Source organism: Emydura macquarii, unplaced genomic scaffold, assembly GCF_026122565.2.
Source record: "Emydura macquarii macquarii isolate MOO-44397 ecotype Brisbane River unplaced genomic scaffold, CSIRO-AGI_Emac_v2 contig_3477, whole genome shotgun sequence".
NCBI lineage: Eukaryota > Metazoa > Chordata > Testudines > Chelidae > Emydura > Emydura macquarii.
Genome location: NW_027133614.1, coordinates 1,549,297 through 1,574,818, shown reverse-complemented (window position 1 = coordinate 1,574,818; position 25,522 = coordinate 1,549,297). Strand labels below are relative to the sequence as shown.

The 25,522-nt window shown below is 48.9% G+C and overlaps 1 protein-coding gene across 1 annotated transcript in view; it reads right to left on the bottom strand.

Moving 5' to 3' along the window:
* Positions 1 to 25,522, bottom strand: part of CACNA1E (calcium voltage-gated channel subunit alpha1 E) — a 315,011-nt gene that overhangs the window by 60,219 nt on the left and 229,270 nt on the right. The window contains exons 15-27 of the mRNA XM_067535176.1: positions 25,255 to 25,464; positions 24,383 to 24,495; positions 23,927 to 24,039; positions 23,638 to 23,769; positions 23,184 to 23,256; positions 22,582 to 22,699; positions 21,957 to 22,024; positions 13,245 to 13,342; positions 9,983 to 10,039; positions 5,222 to 5,845; positions 3,308 to 3,597; positions 989 to 1,151; positions 144 to 273 (exon numbers count right to left, since the gene is read on the bottom strand). Of these exons, the coding sequence (XP_067391277.1) occupies positions 144 to 273; positions 989 to 1,151; positions 3,308 to 3,597; positions 5,222 to 5,845; positions 9,983 to 10,039; positions 13,245 to 13,342; positions 21,957 to 22,024; positions 22,582 to 22,699; positions 23,184 to 23,256; positions 23,638 to 23,769; positions 23,927 to 24,039; positions 24,383 to 24,495; positions 25,255 to 25,464 (2,189 nt within the window). The remainder of the gene's footprint in view (positions 1 to 143; positions 274 to 988; positions 1,152 to 3,307; positions 3,598 to 5,221; positions 5,846 to 9,982; positions 10,040 to 13,244; positions 13,343 to 21,956; positions 22,025 to 22,581; positions 22,700 to 23,183; positions 23,257 to 23,637; positions 23,770 to 23,926; positions 24,040 to 24,382; positions 24,496 to 25,254; positions 25,465 to 25,522) is intronic.

Genomic DNA, 25,522 nt, shown 5'->3' with positions numbered 1-25,522 from the left:
GAATATATCCCCGTTTGCAATCTGCTACCACTCTGAAAAGGAGCGGAACAAGTTCACAAGTACAACTGCTCTTCCTCCTCTCCCCACTTTGGTCTATGCACAACTAATGTACTGGGGAGATGAGTAAGAAAACATGCAATCACTTTATTCCTGTCCGAGTTGGTCAAGACAGGGTCCTCTGCTGCCAGGGCAATGCTGCTAGCTGCAATCACCAGGAGGATGCACATCTCAAAGTAGCGGAGGTTCACAATGTAATGGCAGGCCCGCCGCACTCTGCAGGAGAAATGGTTCAGAGCAATCACTATGTGTGCGTCTGCATTACGCCGCCTTTAGACGAGGCTACACATAAAGAGCTGCATTAAGAGAATGTTATTTAGGTTGCGTAGTTAAGCACTCAGAATTAGGAAATGCCACGTCAGTGGCTGCCTGTGCAACCTTAAGTTGGCCCCCTTGGGTGTCTGCCCTGGGCATTGAATCAGGCAGAGATCCTGTGGGAAAACCAGTCAATGAAAATGTAATTAACAATCACAATGCGCATGCCAAGGGGGTCGAGTGGCGAAGGCATGGAGTAGAGCCAGGGGCTGTAGGAGCTGTGCAGCTGGAGTCACGAGTCCATGCACCTGCAGGAACTGAGCTCTAGCAAGCCTCAGGCTGCTCACGCACCTCCCAGCCCTGTTGTGTTGCTACAGCCAGCTGGGCACTTGGGGAGGGGAGGAGGCTGCGGTAGCAGAGAAGGTAAGTGGGGGAGCCTGGGTCAGTATTGTCCCCACCCTCTGGAGCTGAGGAAGCAGCAGCAAGTAGAGGAAGTTGGTGGGATGCACGTAGGGGGCCCCAATGCTTCAGGCTTCCCCACCAACCTGCTCAGTTACCCCAGCTCCTCCAGAGACCCAGCTGGCTGAGGATAAAAGCCTGCAAGGCTCTGCCCCATCAGACCCTTCCCTCCTCCAGGGCTCAGTTACTCCAGGACAAAGACCAAAGAATATCTCACGGGTTTGTGGTGCTGAAGATAAACATGGAGCTGTGAGGCACCATTGCTTTGCCTGTTGCTGAGCTTTTCTCTTTCTTCCGTTTCTTCTTCTCCTTCTCCTCTTTATCCGTTTTCGTCTCCGCCTCCTTTAAGGGGCTGGCTTCTCCATCCGTCTTGTTACTAACTGCAAAAGAAACCAATTCTTTTATTGACCCAGCCAGCTATAGCTGCATGGGACATTTACCCTGGATGAAAGTATAGGGCATTTTCCCAAGAGATGGACTGACCATATCACCAGCTGCTATGAGCTTTGGCCACAGAGCCAGGTGGTGGGTTATCCACCCAGAACTGGCAACTGGATTGATGGCTTCCATGCCTGGAATACACTATCACTCCCAAAATTTGCTCCCCTGCATGAGCAATTGCAAGAGAGCATTGCACTCTGGGGCCCCTGTAAAGCCTCGCGCTCCTCAATCATTGCCCTGGTTGCTGCCTTGTGAATGCAACAACAATGAAAGGAATGATGCACAATAATTAGCAGCCTAAGAATGTCATTTCTATACTGAGAATGAATGTGAGCTGCAAGATTGCTGTTTTACATTCCCACGTCCAAGTTCTGCTGTTAGCGAGAGAAAGATGAAAAGGAAAGGACAGGCACAGACTGTGAAACAGAGACAAAGAAAAGAGGCTTTAACGAGGCACGTTTTGGTGGTGATGTTTAATTAATAACACAATTTAAAAATCTCTCACCTTGAAGGTGAGGGGAAATGTTCCTCTTGTTTTTAGGGTTTGATTGACAGGCGGAGTGTGACAGTTTCGCTTTACATAAAATTTAATTGAGTTTTTCCCATAGGCCTTGGCAATGGGGAAGCAGAAGGAAAGAAGTGAGAGGGAGGAAGGAAGATAGAGAAAGAGATGGAATAGGGAGAAGGAGACAGGATGGAGTTGAGAAAGGGGGAAGGTGAGAAAAGGGGAATTGAGGAAAAGGGATAGAAGGGGAAAGAAGTCATATGAGTGAAGATGGATCAGAAAGAGAGAAGGAAATGAAAGAGAAAGTAGGAGGGAAAAATGGAGAGGGAGAAAGAGACAAGACACCACATGAAAGCGAGAGGGTGCAGAAAGTATGTAACTAACAACCACTGTACAGCAAGCCATAGTTGTGAGATGCACCCACAGAGTGCAGGAGTCAAGGCCAGGATTAGGGGCCAAGTTGCATGCTTGGGTACAGCATGTACACAGAGGGGAGATGATCTGTTTTACCCGAGGGTTCATCTTGAGCAATATACATAAGGCTGTTCTGCCCTGTCACAGGCCTGGCTTTCTTTCTAGCACAGCTCTTGTAGGGGAGAGTTTCCCCATGGGCTTAAAGCACGGCTGAGAGAACCCTCATGCATTTCTGTAGTTAGTGGAAAGAAGGCCTCGCCCACTGTGGAAATCTGCCCCGGTTACGACCTACAGTGTAGCTACACTAATGCAAAACCCTAGTGTAGAAAGAAAACATCAGGTTTCACTCCAGTGCTGTTTTATTATTAATTATTATTATTATTATTATTAATAGTTGTGCCTATTACAGCAGTGCCTAAGGCCCCATTGTGCTAGGCACTGTACAAACACAGAGTGGTAGATGGCCCGACCCTGAAGAGCTAGCAATGGAAATAGACCAGACCCAGAGTGGGAGAAAGGGTCTAACACAAGCAGAGTGAACCATGGGATGGTTGCAAGTGTCATGTTAGTCCCATAATGTTTGGGGTGGGTATTTAGTCAGGAGGGGAGCAGCACACGGCCAGTCAGCGCAGGGCAGGGAACGCAGAGAACAGGTTTGAGCCTTTTGACTGGAACGGCTGAAAGTCTCTGCTTTGGCCACTCCTTCCCGAGTCTCTGGCTGGCTTCTCTCTGCCGTCTTCCCCCAAGGCCACAATGGGGGCAGAGCACACACTGCCTGAATACTACTGCCAGCTAACCCCATCCAGAGCATCATTCTGGATTTAGGTCCAATTTGCCACACAGGACATGGGCCCTTGACTACAAATTCAGGGTTTGAGGGACAATGGGGTGGAGGTGAGGAGAGAATATCTAAGGAGAGGACTAGGGGAGTGCAAAATGAAGACATGAAGACACAAGCAAGTGGGTGTGATTCGAAGTCTCAGGGAAAGCACCGTGAAGGAGGCCTGTAAAGAAAACGGGATACACCCAGGAAGGCTTTCCACTAGATTCTCAGTGCTGGGGCTGAATGAATGCTGGGGATCCTCTGGGGAATCCAGTGCTCCTAGCAGCCCCATGGGCCAGTCTGAAGGAAGGCAGATCAGAGAGAGGCAAACAGCAAAAGAGACAGATCCTCACTCTGTACCACAGCGGAGTCTTGGACATCGATCATGATGGTGGTGCTCTCGGTGGCTTTCTCCGTGTTGGCTGTGATGGAGGACAGCTCAGGTTCACTCCTGCTGATGGCTTTGCTCATATCCATCTGCAGACTGCCCAGCAGGGCTTGGTCGCTGGTGTCCAGGCCGCTGCAGTCCTGCTCTGTCAAGCTAGCGTTCTTCTCCTGGTTGAGCTCATGAGAGTCTTTGAGGGGGCTCATTTCCTTTGTAGCCCCAACAAATGCAGCATCACTGGCCGGGATCTCATTCATTCTACAGGGAGAAAGGAGGCAGGGAAGGGGAGAGAGAAAGATACATGGGATGGGGTGGAAAGAGGTGGGATGTGGGGGACAACGGAAATGAAGACGACAGAGGAGAACAGGGAGAGCAAATGGGGAGAAAATGGAGAAGACGGAAAGGATAAGAAAGAATAAAGAGGGAGAAATGGAGGTTGGGAAGCAAAGATAACATGGGGAGAAAGAGAGAGAGCGAGAAAAATGAAACTGTGTGCGCTTTTGGAATAATTGTTCTTGCAACATTATAAAGGATTCAGTTAGAAATAGTGAAAGCAGCACACAGTGCCCAGCCTTCAAAAAACATCCCCTTGTGTTAAGCAAGGGTCTGTGTTAAGCAGACACTTTATAATATTCCTCAAGTTTTCTGTGCAATTTTCTTTGGTTAAAGATCAGCCCCTGCTAACAAACCAAGTTTTCACTGGTCTGTTGCACAACTGGCTAAAATGGATTTCCCTTCACTTCCTCAGCAAAGGGCAATCGGTGGCACTCCCCAGAATAATGACTATAATTTTTATATTCATATTTATTTGTAGCTGGATTTTGTCTCTTGTGTGCGTTGAGTTTTTCTCAGCAAGTTCCTTTGGTTACAGCGACAACAGTTGGTGAGGGCAGAAATAACAATAATTCTATAGTGCTTTTCATCCATCGCTCTCCAAGTGCTTTAATGCCCTACTGCTGGAGTCTCCTCTTGTCTAAGGCAAGAACTGCCCTACGTCCCCTAAGAACTGACAGCAAAGAAGACCAGAATAGCTCAGATTGCAACAAGCTGTTGCAGGGCTGGGAGGGCTCAGTGGACCCTTCCTGCCTTTGCTGATCTCCAGTCTTGAGGATGGCCAGCTCAGTCTGTCAAATGCTGAGAGAAATGATCTCCCTGTGGGATTTCTAGGGGGCCTGAGGAGCACAGGTGGGAACATCTGAATAGGCTGTTGTATTTGATTAGATTTATTGGACTGGGTATAGCAGCCATAACACAAATGTTAAATTTCATGTTGGATCTCACGGGAAGACTTAAATCAGGATCCAAGGAGTTTGCAGTTCCTGATCCTGATCTGAAAATATTTCTCTTATGCCAGAAATAAGACATGGACCTGGTCAGAGTTTTACCACCTTGGGAGGAGACAGGGAGACTTCCCAGACCCTGGAGACATGAAGATTACAGACCAAATTAGTCCCTTGTTTAAAAGCCTGCACATGATGGTATTCTACCTTAAAGATTACATAAAGATTACTACTGCACCTCAGGGCATTACTGCGGCACTGTCTAGAGCTTTGTTCTGAGCAGCACTTACCATCTAGGGGATGGCGCTATTGACAAGGAGCGAGGGACAGACTGGATCCTCGGGACAGACTAGGTGGGGAAAGAGGAGACCGTACTAAAGAAGCAGAGTAAAAAGGGACTAGAGGCTGCAAGGGGCTGGATGACAGATGAAAGAAAAAGCTCATGCCTGGAGATGCAGCAACATCGAGAGATTGGTCCACCCACACTGCTTGGTTAGCTATAGCTTCCTTTGCGTATCCTCCCACCCCCAGATGACAGGCTCTCCATCTCTCCACAAGAAGGAGGCGCGGATCATAGCCATCAGAGATGGTGTATCCTTTACCTGTTCAGCTCCTCGCTTGCCAGTGGCTCCTCCTGAATCATGACCTCTTTCCCCCCTTCATTTCTGTCCTGCTCTCCTTCCACGGGATGGGCTTCCTCCAGGCCTGCCTCTTGGCTGGCTGACCTGCTCTCCAGGGTCCCAGCCGACTCCTTCCCCTCAGTTCTCACTCTCCGGTGCCGGCTGCGCCTCTGGCTCTGCCTCAGCCGTGCTCTGTCTTCCATCCCTGCACCCCCTCCTCCGCCACCTGCCCCTCCCCCCTCCTGCTCAGTCAGCTCACAGTTGCCATGGCATGATTTCTGATGCCATTGCTCCCTGTCTCTCTTGGCTCGAGGGGATGGGCTTTTCTGGTCCTCTCTGGTGCTTGGGCATGAATTGGCGCCTGTGGTGGGCTGGTCTAGGCCTTCCGCCTGTGATGGCTCTGCCTTGCCTCCCTGGTCCTCTTCACACTTCTCCACGGAGATGTTTTCTCCAGGCTTTTTCCGCCTAAATATGCTGGCATGAGGGTTGATCAAGGGGGGGGCATCCTTGTTGAGGCCTTCTTGGCTAGACGTCTGCATGTGTCTGCGGAGCTGACTGGTACGCTGCTCCCACACCGACATGTGGTGTCGCCTCCTCCTGTCCCTTCTGGGAAAGAGAAACAAAGGGGTACAGACCATCGCTGCGCTGTCAGAAACCCGAGCACACACCCCAAGACATACAGCATGCACCTGGGCCCAGACAGACCCACACAGAGACCCTCATTGCCCTTCTCATCGGGCAGTCACTTCCGCCAGGGCAAAGTGGGAGTGCAATGCTACCACTGTGGCTTGGGAGCGTGTTTCTCCCGCTCTGCACTGGTGTCAACACCTGCACAGGATGCAGAGCAATGGGAAAGCAGGCCCACTGTATGGGAGAGTCCAGGCATGCAGACGCATAGGCCCCATACATCAAAAGACAAAACACCACAGCTGGGCAGGCCCATACATTCAAGCATGTGTGAGCTTACATGTGCAAATACAAGACCATACTACTACAAATACAAGGGAACACGGGCCTGCATGAGCCCACGTACGCAAATATATGAACACTTGAACCCATGAGGACAGGATGTGTGGAACAATGTACACAAAAATATGGATGTTACAATTGCAGACCTATTCAGGTAAACACGTCAGTACATACAATTAGCTTCATGCACAAACACACATGGCCACGTATGCATGGACCACTATAAGCAAAAACCATGGGCTGCTACATGCAAAATGGTGGGCAGACGTGCACAAACATTAATGATCAGTCCGCTGGTCTCATCTTGAGGATGCAGCGCATTCGCTGATGGGGACTGTATGGTTCGGGTCATGCTGTTCAGTGCGAAGTTGGTGGATGATAAGGTCATCGCTATCCCTGACTGAATCACAGCCATTCTACATGTTTGTATGACCAAGCCCTGGCTGGCTGTGGCAGCTGCCCCTGCACTAACCCAGATTTACCCAGTTCAGGATGAGCTGAGAGAAGTTCAGGGTGATAGTGGAGTCACGTTATCGGCATCTGAATCCAGAGATAAGAAGTGCCTCATTCATAAATGGATTCGTCTTAGTGGCTTAAGTGTCCCCGGAGAGGATGAAATTGGGACTGTGTGTACAGGCTGCCATCGCAGATTTCCCATGCACACTGCCTGAATATTTGTCTAGGCTGATGTTGGAATCATTGAGGCTTTGGCCTTGATTCTCGTTTACACTACTGCCCCTTAATCAGCGCTCTGGCATTTACATGAACACCTGTATCAGGGCCTCGCGTCACTGTCTGAATGGTGCAGAGGGGCCTTAATGTCAATAAGAATCAGGCCTATACTGCACTGGCTGACCCCAAATCCCCAGTAACAGAATAACTCGGGGTTAACGTGGGGTCTCAGAGCTGCTAGGAGTACTACTGGACTGACCCGGGGGGCTTCTGGTTCCAACGAGAGGTGACAAGAATGATACCTGTGCCATGCTCTCATTATCACTCCTTCCAGTTTGAAGTCAGGACTCAGCATGGTTCCCACTGGGGCAGAGGTTTCAGATCTCTCTAAGGAGAATATTGTGCAACTAATGGCCCACTCTAGCAATGGCCCAATAGGAAATTATGGTTATGTCTTGTCTATTAAAAGTCCTCTTTCCATAGAGCTTCCTCGCAGACCACGACGGTACCCAGGTGGTTTGGGATGGATTAAATGTCAGAACTAGCAGTAAGCCCATTCTAAAATGGACGGAGTCAAGTCTTTTTTGCGGTAAGGATTTCTTCATCCATCCATCCATCTGATCGTGTAGATCAGATCTGGACTGAAACTAATTCCCTGCACAGCAGCAGGCAGCATTTGGAGGGGACAAATGCAATATCTTCTCTGGCTGAATTTCAGCCTGTTTCACTACGTCAGGTGCTAGGAGAGCTCTAATTGAGCCAACAGATTAGCCCTTGAGATTGCTAAAATCTAGCCGGGGAATTCTGGGCCTACTATTGGATAACAGTATAAACACCTCCCTCAGGGAGGGCAGGATGCCAGCCTTCTTCAAATGAATATTCTTAGGATCCGGCTCAGAAAACCAGCTTTTAATGTTGATAGTCTTGCCAGTCACGGGCCTATCTCTAACCTTCCCTGGTGGGGAAGATCCCTGGGAAAGTCGTTCCAAGGCAGGTGTGGCGTCATTTGGAATCCTCAGGTTTCCTTGACCCCTTTGAGTCTGACAAAGGAGTCAAGGAAACCTGTGTGGCAGAGACACTGTTGGCTTTCCTGGTAGTTGGCCTGCCTCTGGCTGAAGCGCAGATGTCCATGTTGATTTTTTTAGATCTACCTTCCCCCACCCTTTTTTTTAAATGTATTTTATTGAATTATTCTTCTTCCAAAAATAAGAGGAGAATAGGAAAAAAAGACAAAAAAACAAAAAAGTAAAGGAATGGGAGGGGAAGGGAAGGAAAAGAAGGGAGAGGCTGGGAGGAGAAAGGAGAGAAATGCCTGTTTCCATCTGCTAGAAATCGATCAACGGTTTCTAATTAGATCTGCCTTTGTCACCTTGCAAACCCTTGCCATTCTTTCCTGAAGAAGAGATTCCAGAGGATAGTGTTGCCCACCTACCCTCACGCACAGATTCAGTTTTGTCACCCCCTCCTTTACAGTGTGGATGAAAGCCAGTGAGACAGATAGAGGGAGGGTGTTTGTGCAGTATGGGTGTGATGCCAAAGACCTCCATCTCTTGGCAATGGAGTTCAATCTCTTTACTGACTAAGGGTATGTACACACTGACAGCGGCAAATTCGCCACTGTCAGATCAATCTATACGGATCGGTTGAGAAGAAGTGAAGACCAGCTCAACTCATCTGGAAGTTGATTCAATAAAACCACCTTCCCAAAAAGGGTAGTGCTGCGTCGACAGGTAGCAATTCCCGTCGGCACAGCGCGGTGGAGATGGCGCGCTAAAGGGAAGTTACGAAGTCGACGAGAGTTACACAAGCTACTTGGCCTTATTGTGTAGCTGAAACAGGGGTGGGGATCAGAGTCCAGCCAAGACCAATGACGTGGGCTGGTCAGGTAAAGGACGTCAGGTGTAAGGTCTGCCTGTCTCACTGAAATGGAGCTCTTACAGAACTGGGAGCATGGTGCGCTTTGATCCCATCAGCTTTTTGTTGAAACAATGGCAAACTTTCATTTTGGACATGAACTGCATCCTGGAAATCCACACCCATCACCTTCAGCTTGGACTGTTGCAATGTGGTGACCTTAGGCTACCTTCAAAAATCAGTGGGAAGCTAAAACGAGTGTAGAATCCAGCTGCCTGCTCACTAAGCAATACAGAGAGCTATAGCCATAGGGAGCGTGCTCGACCAGTTCTGCAACGTCTGCATGAACTGCTACTTCCCTGCTGGATGGAAAAAAGGGTTGATTTTACATTCTGATCTACAATGCCCTGTGATGTCGGGGATTTTGCCCCTGAGGAACCCCCTTTTTCCCTCCTCCCGCACTGCATCAGCTGAGATCAGCTTTAACTCACAGTCTTGCGATCTGAATGGCTGGAAACTGGGCATTCTGAATGGAGGGCCCTCACCTCTACAGCTTGCTTCTCTCATTGGTCTGACAGAGCTAGAGTCTCTTGGGCAACAAGTGTGCAGTAATGTTCATCTGCCTGCTTGGCCTAGGACCTTGGCAGGAAAGAATTTGGGCTAAATTCTGGGTAAGGGGCCATCCTTCATGAAGGTGATTTGTACCACGTACATTCCCATAGACGCGCTCAGGGGATGGTCTGATGGGTGCATTTTAAGATATCAAATAAAACCTTTAAAATATCGCAAATGTGCACACAAACAGGCTTCAAAAAGACAAACATCCCCACACAGGCACACGCCCGCACACCAAAAAACACACATACAAGAAAGCGCACACATACAGTACAAACATATGCATGTGAAGACACACACCGGCACACACATTGAAACATACACCAGCTCACATGTACCTACAGTATTCACACCTGCACAGGCACACACTTACAGTGCTAACATACATACACATACACAAGCAAACAGAGGCACAAAAGAGCACACTTAGTTTAGACACACACAAATCCACAAACACACATACGCACACTAACAGATGTGCATAGGCAGGAACACGCACAAATCACATGCCCAAAAGAGCAAACATACACTCCGAAATAGGCTATGTAGATGCCTAAGTTAGCGCACAGAAAAATACATGTAGCCACATATGCACATAGCCACGCATAACAAGCAACCATATGGCACACATACAGTTGGCTGCTGCGTGGCTCCCACATCGACATGTGGTGTCTCCTCCTTCTGTCCCTTCTGGGAAAGAAAAATGAATGGGTTCAGTCCATCTCAATCCGACAGGGACTTACAAAACTACAGCCACCGGCAGAGAAACACAGGCACTCCTACGCACGTGCATAAAGTGATTTCAGACATCCATCACTATCATGCACACATTCCTAACTGCACAGCATGCATATATATGTACAAATGGAAGCGTGGTTATTACACCCACAAACATATAGAGATAATGCATATAGAGATAATGGAGCAAACACTTTTGCGAACAAATTTATCCATCCTCTACATGCAAACAGATTTATACACAGAAACACACGCACACACTGATGCAGGCAGACATTTCAAATGTATTAGGCCACCAAAACAACAGAGGCATATAACATTTATACATACAGACACGTGCAAACACTGCCACTTAAATGCACAGGACCTGATTCCCATTTACACTAAGACCCCTTTACACTGCTTTGACAGTATAAAGGCTTCCTAATGTGGATTAAGGAAAATCATGGCCATACACTTACTGTATGCAGTCACATATATATACACGTGCCAACTGGAACAAATATGCATGAAACACATGCAAATATATGCACAAAAATTTACACATTGTGCCAATCCATATGCAAATCATACATATAGTGTGTATGTACAACACATGCAAGGATTTAGCCACACACTACACACAAGTAAGAACTTGGTACCCATACAAAAGCACATGCATACAGGACATGCATGGAAGCAAATGACTGCATGCACACAGCATACACTCATCACCAGGGGTAGGAATGCTAGTCCTCTTTGGACACCTAAAACAAAGGTATACAGACATGCAAAGAAATATTCACGGAGTCTCACATTAATAAAGGCTTGTGCACCACATGGTGACTTAATGGCTAATAATAACAGGTGCAAATACCAATACATACGTATGCAGTTATAAGCCAAGACAAATGCAGATGTAAAAAGCACTTGCTAATGTGACTATGTGCCATACCTGCAAACCCAACCGCACATTAGGCACTGACACACCCATGCCACACATCCAAATCCATCTGCACAATAGGCACTGACACAACGCACCTTACACACAAATCCATCCACATGATAGGAACCCACGCACCATACACACAAACCCATCGCCATGAAAGGCACCCATGCACTGTACATGCAAACTCATCCACCCCAGGGCAGGAACCCATATACCATTCACTCAAACCCACCTGCATGGTAGGCACCCAGACACCATATACCCAACTCATCCATCTGGCAGGCACCCATATACATACAGATCCACCCTTGTCCACGCATGCCTGCACACAGAAACACGTACTTCCATAATTTCACTCTACTTCTGCACATCCTTTCAGCATTAGGTCGTCTCCTCTTCAGCCTTGTTTACACTCTACTTTAATTCCCACCCTTCCTACCACTGGTGCACCAGCACTAGCAAGCATGGAAGTGCTTGTGTACATAAGGCACTAGCAGCTGCCTAGAGCTCTGGCTATCCTAGGATTCCCTGTCTGTCGTCAGTGCTAGTGGAGTGCACTGTACTGGCAATGGTTGGAAACTTTTGATGGAAAAGTCTCATATAGACACAGCCTTTGAGTATCAAACTTAACCCACCTATCACCTCTTACTCCCAATTCGCCTGTATCTGTCCATTCCCTAGTCTTCTAGTACAGTCTAAATCCCTTCATTTCTTCCCGCTACTCGTTTCTTCTAAAATCCATCATTCACACTGTACATCCAGTGGCCAGCTTTCCACACACTGGCAGCCAGCTTGGCTCTGGAGAGCACATCAGAGCAGTCAGACTATGAGGCCTCTTCCCAAACTGTCCCCTAATGTAGCCTCTTCCGCCTCCACAAAAGAGTCACATAGGCAGTTCCTTTCTCAGGGAATGGGCAGTTTTACAGAATGTCTGGCCCAACTAGAAGCCGGACACACCAGAGATCCAGCAAAGGAGCCTGTTCTTGTGACAATCTCAGCCCAGTGTTGCAGGCACAAGGAGTTCAGATAGTTTGGATGCTATCTGGAGAAACAGAAGTCAGGTGCTTCCCTGAACCTTCACAGTAGAACTGGCCAGAAAATTCCATATTGCAGAGGATTTCAGAATTTGGCTTTGTTTAGCATCCGAATGAAACCAGAAAATTTCAAAATTCCAAAAAAAAATTTCCTTTAGGATCGAAACATTTGTCTTGAAAAAAAATCAAAACATTTCATTTTGGCTTCATTTTAGAATATATCATACAAAATACAAACATTTGAAACTCAAAATCATTTCAAATGGAAACATCGAAACGTGCTGTCCCCAAAGTGACATAATGGGACATTTCGACATCGTCAGACCTTTTTTTTTTGCTTTTTTTTTGCTTTTTCCACCCCCCGAAACAAAATTTCAGCAAAATTGACACGATTTGTCCATTTTCCAAAGCATTTCAATTTCTATGGCACTGCTTTTTCTGACGGGAAATGGTTCTATCGGCAATGTTTCAACCAGTTCTGATGCAGAGGCTCAATCATTAAATCCTCTTTTTCACCCCCTTAATGGAGCCACTGATGGTTGGCTCCATCCACCTCTGCCACACTGGAATCGTTAGTGGGAATTCCTCTTACAGAGGAGCCAACAGGGCTCCTTCCTCCTCCAGGGGTGACTGTGGGGCCTTTTCTTTTACCAGAGGACTCAGTGGGGCTTCTTTTCCCTCCCCGGGCCCTAGCAGACAGCGTGGGTCTCTGACCTCACACTCTTTGCACATTCATAGAATCATAGAATATTAGAGTTGGAAGGGACTTCAGGAGGTCATCTAGTCCAACCCCCTGCTCAAAGCAGTACTTTCAGAGATGAAAGTCTTCCTTATTGCTTTTCTATAGACTTGAGATTGGGGTGTTTAAGACAGCAAGTGCAAGCCGTTACCAGCGCTGCCCGTTGATGTAGCTATCCCCTTGCAGCTGCAAAGATTCCCCAGTAATTAACAGCAAACCCTGGTCTTTTTCTATTGGTCTGATCCAACTGTGTTGCTTCAATGCAATCAATGAAAGGTGCCAGAACCAGCAACTCCTCTGTGTTACCTGTACCCTAGATGTGCATGGATACATAAAATGCCTTGCATTGGTGCTGCCCCTTCTAGAGACCCCTCTCTCTTTCACGACAGGAGTGGCTATCACAATAAGGAGCTGGGGGACAGGCGGAGGCAGTCGCTGACATGGTGTATGACTCACTCAATGGAGGGCATGTTTGGAGCAGACATCGGGCTGACTTCCTTGGCTTTCTGCAGAGCGTGCTTTTGATTAAAAGCCTCCTCTTCCTCCTGCTCATCCTAAATGTCAAACAAAAGGGTCCGTTACAAGGGAGCACCAGGGAATTTACAACCATCCAGATGTTGCAGAGGATTTGCGTGGTTATGTTGGATGCAAGATGCTGCAAACCAGGCCAGGTGCAGCCAGTAAGAAAAGGCTCGGGATGGTCTGGGTGAAGCTGTCGGAGCTGAGATGAGCCTTCTGAATTGCCAAGTGTGGTTTTCAGTTTCATGAAACCCATTGAAAACTGACATCGTTTCCGCATTATGCCCAATCTTTTCTAGGCCTCCAGGGATTTCTCGGCAGGTTAGTTTCCGCAGCAGTGCCCCATCACATATTATTTGCCATAGCAGAACATATCATTAGTCTATCTAGTCTGGCATTCTGACTCTGGCAGTCATGAATACATGATGCTTATCAGGAAATAGACAAAAAATTTCCCATAGTGCATGACCAGAATTTAAGGACCAGAACCCAGGAAACCTTCATATTACTGCAGAGAAGTGGGGGGAGCATATGGGAGCATCTCCTTTCCTCCAAAAGGTGCGTAAGGGGAAAAGACTGCGCTGGGAAGAATGGGATACTCCATGCACCTACCAACCGACCTGAGCATTGCTGACTTCTGGAAAGTGGGAGCTGAGAGGGGCAGACTGGGGCACCCTCTGACCCCAAATCAAGCAAATGGGACTGGTGGGGGGCAGAGGGCTGGGCATGAGGATGAGACTAGGACACCGCTTGCCTCAACAGATGTGTGGGGAAGACTGGCGCCACTCTGCCCCCACAGTATGTGAGGAAGAGTTGAACGTGCCCCCACAACCTATGGAGATATATATATATGCACAAGTATGTAATGTGTGGGGAGTGCGTGTCCAAGCGCAGTGGGAGTGGGTGCAGAGTGCAGGGGGGAGCACAAAGGGGTGGGGGTGTGCACGTGTAGTGTAGGGGGCATGAGCGTGTGCAGGGTGCGGTGTGGAAGGGGTCACATGTTCACGCTAAAGTCTGAAAAAATACTTCCAGGGACAATTCTCAGGAGCAATTCCGTGTATCCCAGGGAATTTTAGCATATTCTTCCTAAGATTACTGAGGAGATTCTCCAAGTTTGGGGCTGGGATAAAGTACTAGATATTTTTAGGTGCTTCTCTGTATCTGCAGATGCCCCATATGACCCCTGTATCTCTCCCTGACTTCTGACTCCTCTCTTCTTTCCGCTTCCCTGGTTCTCGCCCGTTTCTCTCTGCCCCAGTTGACTCTGTCCCCAACCTTTGGATGCTGAGCATGGGGGAAGTGAGGAAAAGATGGGACGCACCCTCTCAGCTAAGCCCCCACTGCAGGATAAAGCTAATGCCTGACTGCTTCCCTCCCTATCTCTGAGCTACCACTTGTTCAGTGTTGCACTCAGGGCTGGTCCAGGCACATGGAAGTCATTGGGAGTCTGTCCATTAATGTCAGTAGGCTTTGGCTCTGGCCCTCAGAGCAGCAGAAGCAGAAAGGGACAGTTGAGGCAGGGAGAGGAGGGACCAGTCGGCTACTGCCGCTGCCCCAGTGTCTGCACAGTGGGGCCTACTAGCAGGGGCAGCTGTTCTAGTTAAAAAAACAAAATCCAGCAGCAGCAAACACTGCCTAGGCATTAGCCAGGACTGTACAGTACAACTTGGGTCACTCCCAGCCAAAGCGGGTCTGATCCCAGGCTGCAGTCTCTGAACGGGGCAGCAGGGGCGTTTAGATATTTCTCTCCCTGTCTAAGAGGCAGCTCCGAGTCCATTCCTGACCCCACATGGGATCATATTACCCTGATGTGTCTGGCTGAGCCATTGCAGCCTTACGTTCATTCAGTCCCATTAAAAACCCAGCACACTGAAGCTGGATGCGGTAGCATGTGAGGGAACTGAGGTGAGTGGTGAAACCTAGAATCCCCTACCCACCTCAGCCACATACACAGTCCTCAAAGCACTGGAGCTACAACAGTCTCCTCCCTCTGAAGTTAGCTAGGCAGCGACAGGAGAGCGTGGAGGCGGTAATCTCCCTGTGTGAGTTATGGTCATCCTTCCCCCCCCCTGAAGTGCCATCTGCATTACCCTGGAAATAAAGTCCTGCAGGCACTGCTCCCTAAGAGGCAGATGCACATTTGTGTCATCTCCCCCCCGAGGAAAGTTAGACAACATAATGGATTATTCTGCTCCATTTCACTCGCCTCAAAGAGGTCAGATTTGCACTGCTGGAGGCCACTCACTGAGCCCCGAGAGCGTGAAGAACAGATGGACTGCAGAGGAAATGGGCAGCATGGAGTGCTTTTGGGACCAACACATCCGAAGAGTAACAATGATCCTGGCTGTCTTAACCTACACACGGTAATCTGGATGGTGTCTCAGAGGATCAACACAGCTCAAATACTTGCCAGCAGGGACTTGAAGTCTAGTCTGGCATTGGCCCACGCTGTGATTGTTAACTCATTACAACTGCACCAGTGTCACACAGGTAATAGGTGATATGATTTTTAAAATTGTTTGCGCTTTACATTTTCAGAATGCTGGACAAATCTTAGCTAATGAAACCTCACAACACACCCTGGGAGATTGGCTAAACTGACGTGGAGAGATTAAGGCACTGATTCAGGAGAGCACTTAAGCACATACTTTAGCATGGATTTAAGGACTTCAGTAACTTAGCCAGAGATTAGGAATCTATTACAGGAGTGGGTGGGTGAGGTTCTGTGGCCTGCGATGTGCAGGAGATCAGACTAGATGATTATGATGGTCCCTTCTGACCTTAAAGTCTATGAATCATTGTGTGTGAGTGCTTTCTGGAATAGGGATGGACTCTAGCACGTACTTTCCTGAATCAGGGCCCAAGTGACTTGCCCAATGATAAGGGCTTGTCTACACTTGAAAGTTATTTCAGATTAAGGTAGGGTGGGAATTTAAAGTGCAACAGCTATTGTGGAATAGCTACTCCAGTCAATTTCCCCATGTAAACAAGCCCTAAATCAGTGGTGGAACCAGGATTAGAAAAAACAGTTACCTACTTTTGGTAACTGTTGTTCTTCAAGATGTGTTGCTCATGTGCCTTCCAAGTGGGTGTGTGCGCGCTGCGTGCAGTCGTCAGAAGACTTTTCCCCGAGTGGTACCCGTCTGGTCAGTGCAGCTGCCCCCTGGAGTGGTGCCTCCTTGGTGCTGTATATAGGGCTCTGCCGACCCACCATCTTTTCAGGTCCTTCTTGCCAGCTGGTTCCGACAGAGGGGAAGGCGGGTGGGTCATTGAATGGACATGAGCAACACATCTCGAAGAACAGCAGTTATGAAAGTTAGGGAACCTTTTTTCTTCTTTGAGTGCTTGCTCATGTCAATTCCAAGTAGGTGGCTCCCAAGCTGACCCTAGAATGAGTGGTCAGAGCTCACAGAATCGCTGACTGAAGCACTACTCTGTCGAATGCCGCATCGTTTCTGGCCTGTTGTGTGATGGCATAATGGGAGGTGAACGTGTGGATCAATGACCAAGTTGTGGCCCTGAAGATTTTCCTGCACCAAGAAAGCTGCTGAGGAAGCCTGTGCCCCGTGGAGTGCTGGGACTGGTATCTTAGCAGGTCGTAGCAGGTCCTGATCCTGGAGGTGATCCATAACGAGATCCTCTGGGATGGTACCAGGAGACCCTTCATCCTATTTGCTATAGTGATGAAGAGTTGGTTTGATTTATGAAAAGGTCTAGTTCTTTCTATACAGAAAGCTAGCGCCCACCTGACATCTAGAGAACAGAGGCTTCATTCTCTGTTATTGGCATGTGGATTCAGGAAGAACACTGGGAGTAAGATGTCCTGGTTCATGTGAAACTGGGATACCACCTTAGGAAGAAAAGCTGGGCAGTGTCACAACTGAACCTTATCTTTGTAAAACACTGTGTACGGAGGAACAGATGTCAAAGCCTTGAGCTCACACACCCTCCTGGCTGAGGTAATCGTGACCAGGAATGTCACCTTCCATGAGAAGTAGAGGAGTGAACGTGTCACTAAGGACTCTGAGGGAGGTCCCATTAATCTGGTAAGTACCAGGTTTAAGTTCCATGCTGGTATCGAACGGTGAATCTAAGGGCAGAGTCGGTCCGGGCCCTTGAGAAAATGGGTTACCACTGGATTAGCAAAGACTTGATCATCTACACGCTCCTGGGTTAAATGCAGAGATCATCGCGAGGTGCACCTTTATGGATAATACTGCCAGCCCTAGTTGTTTCAAGTGCAGCAGATAGTCCAAAATGAAGTGCAGCAATGCTTGCACTGGAGGAGTGCCCTTTTGCATTATCCAAATTGAAAACCTCTTCCACTTGGCCAAGTATATAGCCCTGGTGGACAGCTTCCTGCTGCCAAGGAAGACCTCCCTGTCCGGTCCCAAGCATGCAGACTCTATGGGGTTCAACCATGAAGCTTCCACACCGTGAAGTGGAGAGACTCGAGCTTGGTATGTTGCAGGCGGCTGTGGTCCTGTGTGATTAGGTCCAGCACCAATGGTGGGCAACCATGGACAGGTCCAGCAGTTATCATATACCAATGATGCCAGGATCAGGCTGGAGCTATCAGTATGAGGGATACCCTTTCCCTTCTGATCTTGAGTAGGACCCTGAAAACGAGTGGAAAAGGTGGGAATGCATAAATTAGATGGTGCCTCCATGGAAGGAAGAATGCATCAGTCATTGATCCTGGGCTGTGGTTGAAGGAGAAACAAAACTGTTGACACTTCCTGTTGAGTCAAGTTGTGAACAGATCAGCTTGGGGAATGCCCCACTGCTGGAAGATGCTGTTCAGGATATCTGGGTGAATGGATCACTCCTGGCTGTGGAAGGATCTGCTGAGATGGTCCACCAGCTCATTTTGGGATCCCAGAAAGTAAGATGCCTCCTGGTGCATGGAGTGAGAAATGCAGAAGTCCCACAGTTTAAGAGCTTCTTGGCACAGGGGAGAAGTGCATGCTCCACCCTGTCTGTTTATATAAAACATTGCTATTGTATTGTCCATCATAATGACACGCATCTGCCTTCTAGATGAAGCTGGAAGATTTGGCACGCTAGGTGAACCGCTCTCAGCTCCCTGAAGTTGATGTGGAGCAACAGCTTTGCTGGAGACCAAAGGCCTTTGGTCCTGAGTGTCCCTAGCTGTGCTCCCCATCCCAACTCGAATGCATCTGTGACCAGAGACAATAAAGCCTGGGGTCTGGAAAAGGGGACTCCCACATGTGCCAAGTGAGCATTGGGCCACCACTGAAGGGATTCAATGAACCAAGGGGGAGGTGAAACCACCTTGTCCAATTTGTCTCTGTTTGGTCGATAAGCCGATGCCAGCCAAGCCTGGAGAGGTCTGAGCCACAGCCTCATGTGCCAAACCACATATGTGCATATGACCTAGGAGTTTCAAGCAATTTCAAGCCATTGTGATGGGAAAATGACTGAAGTCCTTTATGATGGAGCACATAGTCTGGAAGTGAGACTCCGGCAGAAGTGCCCTGGCCTGAACAGGGACTAGGACTGCTCCTATAAACTCTATTCTCTGGGAAGGGGATAAGGTTGACTTGGGCACGTTTAGAAATGGGATAGACGATTCAGGAAACAGGGAGAAGGATCCGGGATGTGGTCTGCTTGGAGCTAAAAGACTGCCTTGCCGAGCCCCAACTCTGGTTAGATGGGGTTTTGGGGTGTCCTGCGCCTGTTATTCCTTCCCCTCTTTCTAGAGTAATCCTGCCTCTGCTGTGCATGGGGCAGGCTGGGGATTGAAGTGCTATCTCTGGGTGCTCGGTGTATGTAATCCTAGGCTGTGAAGTTTGGAGTCTGTTTGTTCCAAAAACCAATCCGAGCCCTCAAATAGCAGGTCTTGGATAGTTTGTTGGACATCGGGGGGTTGGGGCGACACCTGTAGCCATGAGCTCCTTTTCATGGCAATCATCGATGAAATCATCCATGTGGCTGAGTCTTACGCATCCAGGGCAGCCTGCAGTGAGGTCCTTGCCACAGCCTTGCCCTCCTTGATGATTGCAGCAAATTCCTGTCTGGAGTCAGCCAGAAGCAACTCCTTGAATTTCATCATAGTCTCCCAGGAGTTGAAATTATAGCAACTCAATATCGCTTGCTGGTTAGCGGTGCAAAGCTTGAGGCCCCAAGCAGAGTACATCTTCCTACCAAAGAGGTCTAAGCTTCTTCGAGTCCTTGGGCGTTTGTCCTTGTTGCTCTTTTCTCTCTGTCGTTTGCTGCTGCTACCAACAGCGACCCTGGCTGTGGCTGAGTAAAGAGATACTTGTGCCATGTGGAGGAGGTAAAGTACTTTCTTTCTATCCCCTTAGCTGTAGAGGGGATAGAGGCTGGTGCTTGCCACAGTGTCTTGGAGGTGGCTTGGATTGTTTTTATGAGGGGCAGTGCTACCCTAGAGGAGCCCTCTGGTGCCAAGATATCCACCATGGGGTCCTCTGACTCCCGCACTTCCTCCACTTGGAGTCCTAGGTTTGTGGCCACCCTCCATAGCAGCTACAGGTGAGCCCTGTTACCCACAATTGAAGTCCCTGCCACTGCCTCATCAGGGGAAGACAATGACAATGCCCTGGGTGGAACCAGGCCTCTGTGGCAACTGGGTCGTGGGTTTCCCCTTGCACTGGGTTGTCAAGTTCGGTGCTGGGGTCTGCCCTGTGCCGGTCTCCACACCATACTGTGCGCTCACCTTGGTGCCGATGTTGTTATCCACTTCAGTGCCGCGATGTGTTAAGCGGACCTCAGGTGGCAGGGGAGCCCATGCTTGTGAGGCGACCAAACAGGAGCACCTAGAAGAGGACCCTTGAGCCTCGTGGTATGCCCACAGAGTCCAAAAGGGCCACTGCACAGGCATCTGCCACTGGGCTGGCCAAAGTGCCATGAAGAGGTCTTGCCCCTTCTCCTGCCTTTAGCAGTGTCCCTGGGACTGGTGCTGGCTTTGCCTGGAGGTGTCGGATTCTGCCTCTGAGTCAGGAGATTGTGACTCTGAACACGGAGACCATGGCAGTGCTGAGCAGGACAATGGCGGGGACTGGTGGCAGGGGGAGGGCAACCAGTGCAGCATTATGCCAGGTTTGCCTCTAGATGGCACCATGCTTTGCTGCAGTGCCAGAGGTCTTGGCTCCTGCTCCTCCATTCTGACAGGGGACTGCTATGCTATCATGGCTATCTGGTTCCTAGCTGCCTCAAATGTGTCTGGGATGGAAGGGGAGTGCAGCTCTTCCACATGGTGGGGAAGGTGCCAGGTGCCCCATCAAGGGACACACATGGTTGTCATCTCTCCCTGCAGCCTTTGCTGTAGGTGAGTGCCCTCTATTAATTTTCTTCTGCCTCTTATGAGGCACCGGAGGGTGGGATTGGTGCTGGGTCATCGGTGCTGGGGAATGCCAGTGCCCGAGGTCCTTCGGTGCCAAGACCTTCTTCGGCACCGTAGTCTCTCTAAGAGAGGCCAGTGCGCTCCACACTTAGGTACTGAGTGCCAAGTCTGAGTGGCCTGGTTGGGGGCGGAGAGCTGCCTCCAGGAGGACGTGCTTCAGTCTGACTCTCCTGTCCCTTTTGGTCCTAGAACAGAATCCCCTGCAGATATTGCACAGGTCAGCCAGATGGGCTTCCCCTAGGCACTTCAGACAGGATTAATAGGGATTGCCCTTTGGCATAGGTTTATCGAAGGTCCCGCACTGTTTGAATCCTTGGGACCAAAGCATGCCCCGGTTCCTGGGATGTAACGGGCAGGGGGGCCCTCCAAAAGAAACTTAACTACTAATGCAAACTAAGTACTAACTAACTCATATCTACTATTTACAGGTTCGATAACTCTCTACCACTAGAGGAATGCTTGCCAACGAAGAGAAGGTAAGAAGCTCCAACGACCATCACAGGGGGTAACAAGGAACTCAAAAGACAGCAGGTTGGCAGGGCCCTATATACACGCCATGGAAGTGCCACTCCGGGGGGGCGCCTGCACTGACCCGACAGTTACTGCTAGGGGAAAAACCTTCCAGTGATTCTGCACATGGCACGCACACACCTACTTGGAATTCACATGAGCAAGCACTCAAAGAAGAATCAGGCTTTCATCTCCAACTTCAGTCCACAAAGCCATGCCATTTTGCTCAAGGCAGGAGTCAGTGGTGCAGGGTATCAATACACTTGCCCTTCACCAATAGAAACACAGGTTCAAATGCTGCGTAGGTCCCAAGTGGATATGAGTTTGGTGGTCATAGTCTAATCCCTGTTTGTCCACATTACAAAGCCATCACACTCTTCAGGAAGACTGTTTATCACTGCTCAGGGGAGGCCCAAGAATGGAACAGCAGTGCACGCAGCAAGACAGGAATGAGCTGCATGGACAGAACTCTAAGGGGGAACTGGGCTAGAATGGCTGGCCTGTGGCAAGATTAGCACTGAGGTGCAGACAGAGGCCAGGCTCCGTACAGCATTACTAGCCCTCCTCTTCCATAAACACTAAGTTTACTCACAAATTTAAAATCAAAGAAGGGGAAAGAAGGAATGGGCCTCCCAGGTGACCATGACAAGGACTCAGAAGCAGATTCCTGGTCCTGACCCTGTGTGGGGTCCATATGTATGAAGCTCATTGGGTAGTAAGGTGTGGGGGATGAGAGCATCAGCATCCCTTACCTTTGTCAGCTCCTGAGCATTGGCTAGGTTGTCCACAGCGATGGCCAAGAACACATTCAGCAGAGTGTCTAGGGGTGTTAAGAGTCATCACGTCATGTGATTATGGCTTGAGCTTCTACAGCTGCCACTGGGAGAACACACAGGACCCACTCCCCCTACATACAGAGGAGAGTGCAGGTTCACAGAGAGGAACCAGCACCAAGGAAAGGACCAGGTAGCTGAGAGGCCCTACTTCGCTTCAGGGATAAATCCTCTATTTTTCAGAAGCAGAAAAAGGCTGGATTTGAACCAAAGTGGAAGGGAGGAGTTCCCCACACAGCCTGTAGCATGGTCCCTCAGCAGAAGACAGGAGTGGGAAATCTCGGAGACATTCTTCATCCTCCATGTCTGAGGGGGTAATTGTAGGACCAGGCTCCCAGGCTTTGTGGTGGGGATAGTTGCAGAACAAGGCTCTCATTCCTGCCGTGCGAGACCGGAAAGGAACTCTGGGATACCCACTCCCTCAGTACGAACAGAGCATTGAAGCTCTGAGGAGCAATGAGGAGTTAAAGAGGGAGATGTTATCCTCTCACAGAGAGGCAGGACAGAGGGAGCTCTCACTAAAATGTAGCAACAGGGAGGATACAGTTTCCAAACAAGGTGAGGATGATGAAGTAGATGGAGGACCACATGCCTGAGCGGACTCCACCCTGAGAGCGGATCCCATTGTACATCACCTCGTTCCAGTCCTCGCCCGTCAGGATCTGAACAAACAAACAAACAGGCAGCACTGTCACCCAGGCTATTATTTTATATATAGCCCGCCAGTTTTATATCTGCAAATGTGCGGTCCAAGTATGGAGATCCTGTCTCAAGGACGATCCTGCCCCACAGCTCTGTTACTGCGTGGGGGAGAAGATATTGCTCTGTGGTGAGGCGTTAGGTTTCCTCCAGAGATTTTTTGAATCTACAGTGCGTGGCAGCAGAACTCAAGCTTTCATTTAATTTAGGGGTATGGCTTTTCACTCTGTTACATGGGCTTTTTGCCAGTGTAACTCACTGAAGGCAATGGAATTACATTGGCACAAACACCCATGTAGCTGTGTGGAGAATCAGGCCATATGCTTGGTTATAAAGAGAATGTCTCAACATGAATCGCGGCAGGGTCATGGATCAGAACCAGATAGCAATGGGGTATTGACTGTACGGTAAAAAATTCCAGTTGCCTTGTTTCTACCAGGCCCCTACCTGGAACACTGTCATGATGGCTGCAGGGAAGGTGTCGAAATTGGCCGAAGGAGTCCCATCCATGAAATTAAATCTGAAAAAGAACCAAAGGGAAATGAACAAGTTGGAATACAGAGGTGGCACCAAATCACTGTTTTCTGTCCTCTTAGATCTGCTGCTTCTATAATCGCCTACCCCATCCATTCATCATTTCCCTCAACTGTCACTTCTTTTTCCCCATTTTGCCTTTATCATGAGACAGGTAAGGACTTCCAGAGCACTTGTGCAGGAATCTGAATGGACATTGTGCCCTCATGTGAACTAGCCCTAATCTAAGATCCTTTAGAAAAAGGAACATTACTTGTAATCTGGTGTGAGCTGGTGGGTCAGGGTCTTCCTTGAAAGGGTTGGAGATGATATTGTTATTCACTGTAAATAAATGGGTTTAATCTTCCCTGGCCTTCCACGCACGTACCTGCCTCCAAACAGTTGCATTCCCAACAGGGCAAAGACGACAATGAAGAGGAAAAGGAGGAAGAGCAGGCTGATAATAGACTTCATGGAACTCATCAGAGAGACCACCAAATTCCTCAGGGATGCCCAATACCTGGGAAATGCAGACATTACTGAGGACTGTGCAAGACAAGGGGAATCTGGATCTGACAGCAGCCGGGTGAGAGCTAGACGCCAGAAGAGGATAGCAAAAGGGCCATGTGGGCAGAAGGATGAGGAGCCAATAAGCTTTACTTTTATTCTTTACTTACTTTGTTATTTTAAATATTCTCAGAAGACGGAGGGCTCGTAAGACACTGATCCCGAAAGAGGTTCCTGGTCTGAAGATAGCCCAGACCACTTCAAAGATGCTTCCCACTGTGACCTGGGGGATCAGAAACACACATGAGAACAGAGTCTGTGTACATAACATAGGCCTAGAGAGTCAAGGACCACAGTAAACACAGGAAGTTCCTCTCCTGTGTGCAACTCCGTGTGATGACCGGCCATATGTAATCAGAAGCTGGTAGTTTGGATCTCACTACTACTCTAATAGACTATGCTGCTTGTCTTCCTATCCCTTCTAGAGACATATCCCCACCCCATAGCCCTCTGGAAGGACTGTCCCCTTCTCCTTTCCCTCTTTAAGTTACGTTGTAACCCTCTCAGACACTTGCAGGCCAATCTGCTGTCCTACAGCCTTTGCCCTAGTTTCATGTGCCACTTACCCCACAGTCAAAGCAGTTGAAAGAGGAATGAAAGTAAAGGCGTGGCCCCATTCCATACATCTTTAAGGACATCTCCAGAAGGAAGAGCCCAAGGAACAGAAACTCTGCATAGTCTGAAAGAGGGAAATCCAGGTGCATTAGCTACACATCTGCTTCTCCTTATCTGTGCTTAGAACACAGTGCAAAGAGCTGATACGGTGACCCCTGCATACGTTGTCAGCAGAGTTCAAACCTTCAACACTCCAAAATGAAACTCTATCACTGGTTCTAAAGGAATAACTTCATTAGCGGGTTGCAGCAGTAGACTATTATCTTCTAGTGGCCCAGCCACTGCAGTGGGACATGACACACTTTATCAACGTATTATGCTGATACTAGATTTTATGGGACCTTGTGCAAAGACAGTTTTGCAGGGTCCCCAAATAGACCTCAGGAATCCATTCAGCACATTCTGGAAAATAGGATAACCAGGTGGGAGATGAAGACCCTTTCCCTGATTCTCCAGGGAGGGAATGTAGAACTGGGCACTTGTCTCTGGGCATTTAGGAAGGTTGTGTATCAGTAGGCAGGGTATGGTTTGAGGCACTTGGCCTCATGAATCATAAAGAACTGCACCACAAAATTACATTTTTAAGGTGTGTGTGATGTTGGGAGAGTGTCACAGAAGAACGGATGCACTTGTTTAAGCGCACTCGCTTCTCCAGTCCTGCTGGAGAGGCAGAAAATCATGCCATATGCTGATAGCCCTGGGGCCCCATGCAGCCACATGTCTCGCTTGCACAGACAGATGACCTGGGGCCAGGCAGGTTGGTATTCTATACAGCCTATGTCACTGTAACACACCCAAACAAAGAGAGGGAGCTGGAACTCACAGAGGAGGTGGGTAAGCCACGGCGGCTGGTTGTGATGGACAATGGCCACGCAGGCAGTGTTGAGAGCCACCAAGCTCAAGACGATCCAATAAAACACTTGGGATTTCACCATGTGGCGAACGGAGATGCGCAGAAGTCGCTCTTTGTGCCGGAAATAGGAGGCGCCATCCACTTTAGCGCTCTTGATGCTGCCACGAGCCAGGGGGGTACCTGAGAGGGAGAGGAGAGAGGCCACACAAGAACAATGGAACCCTGCAGTTCTGCTGAG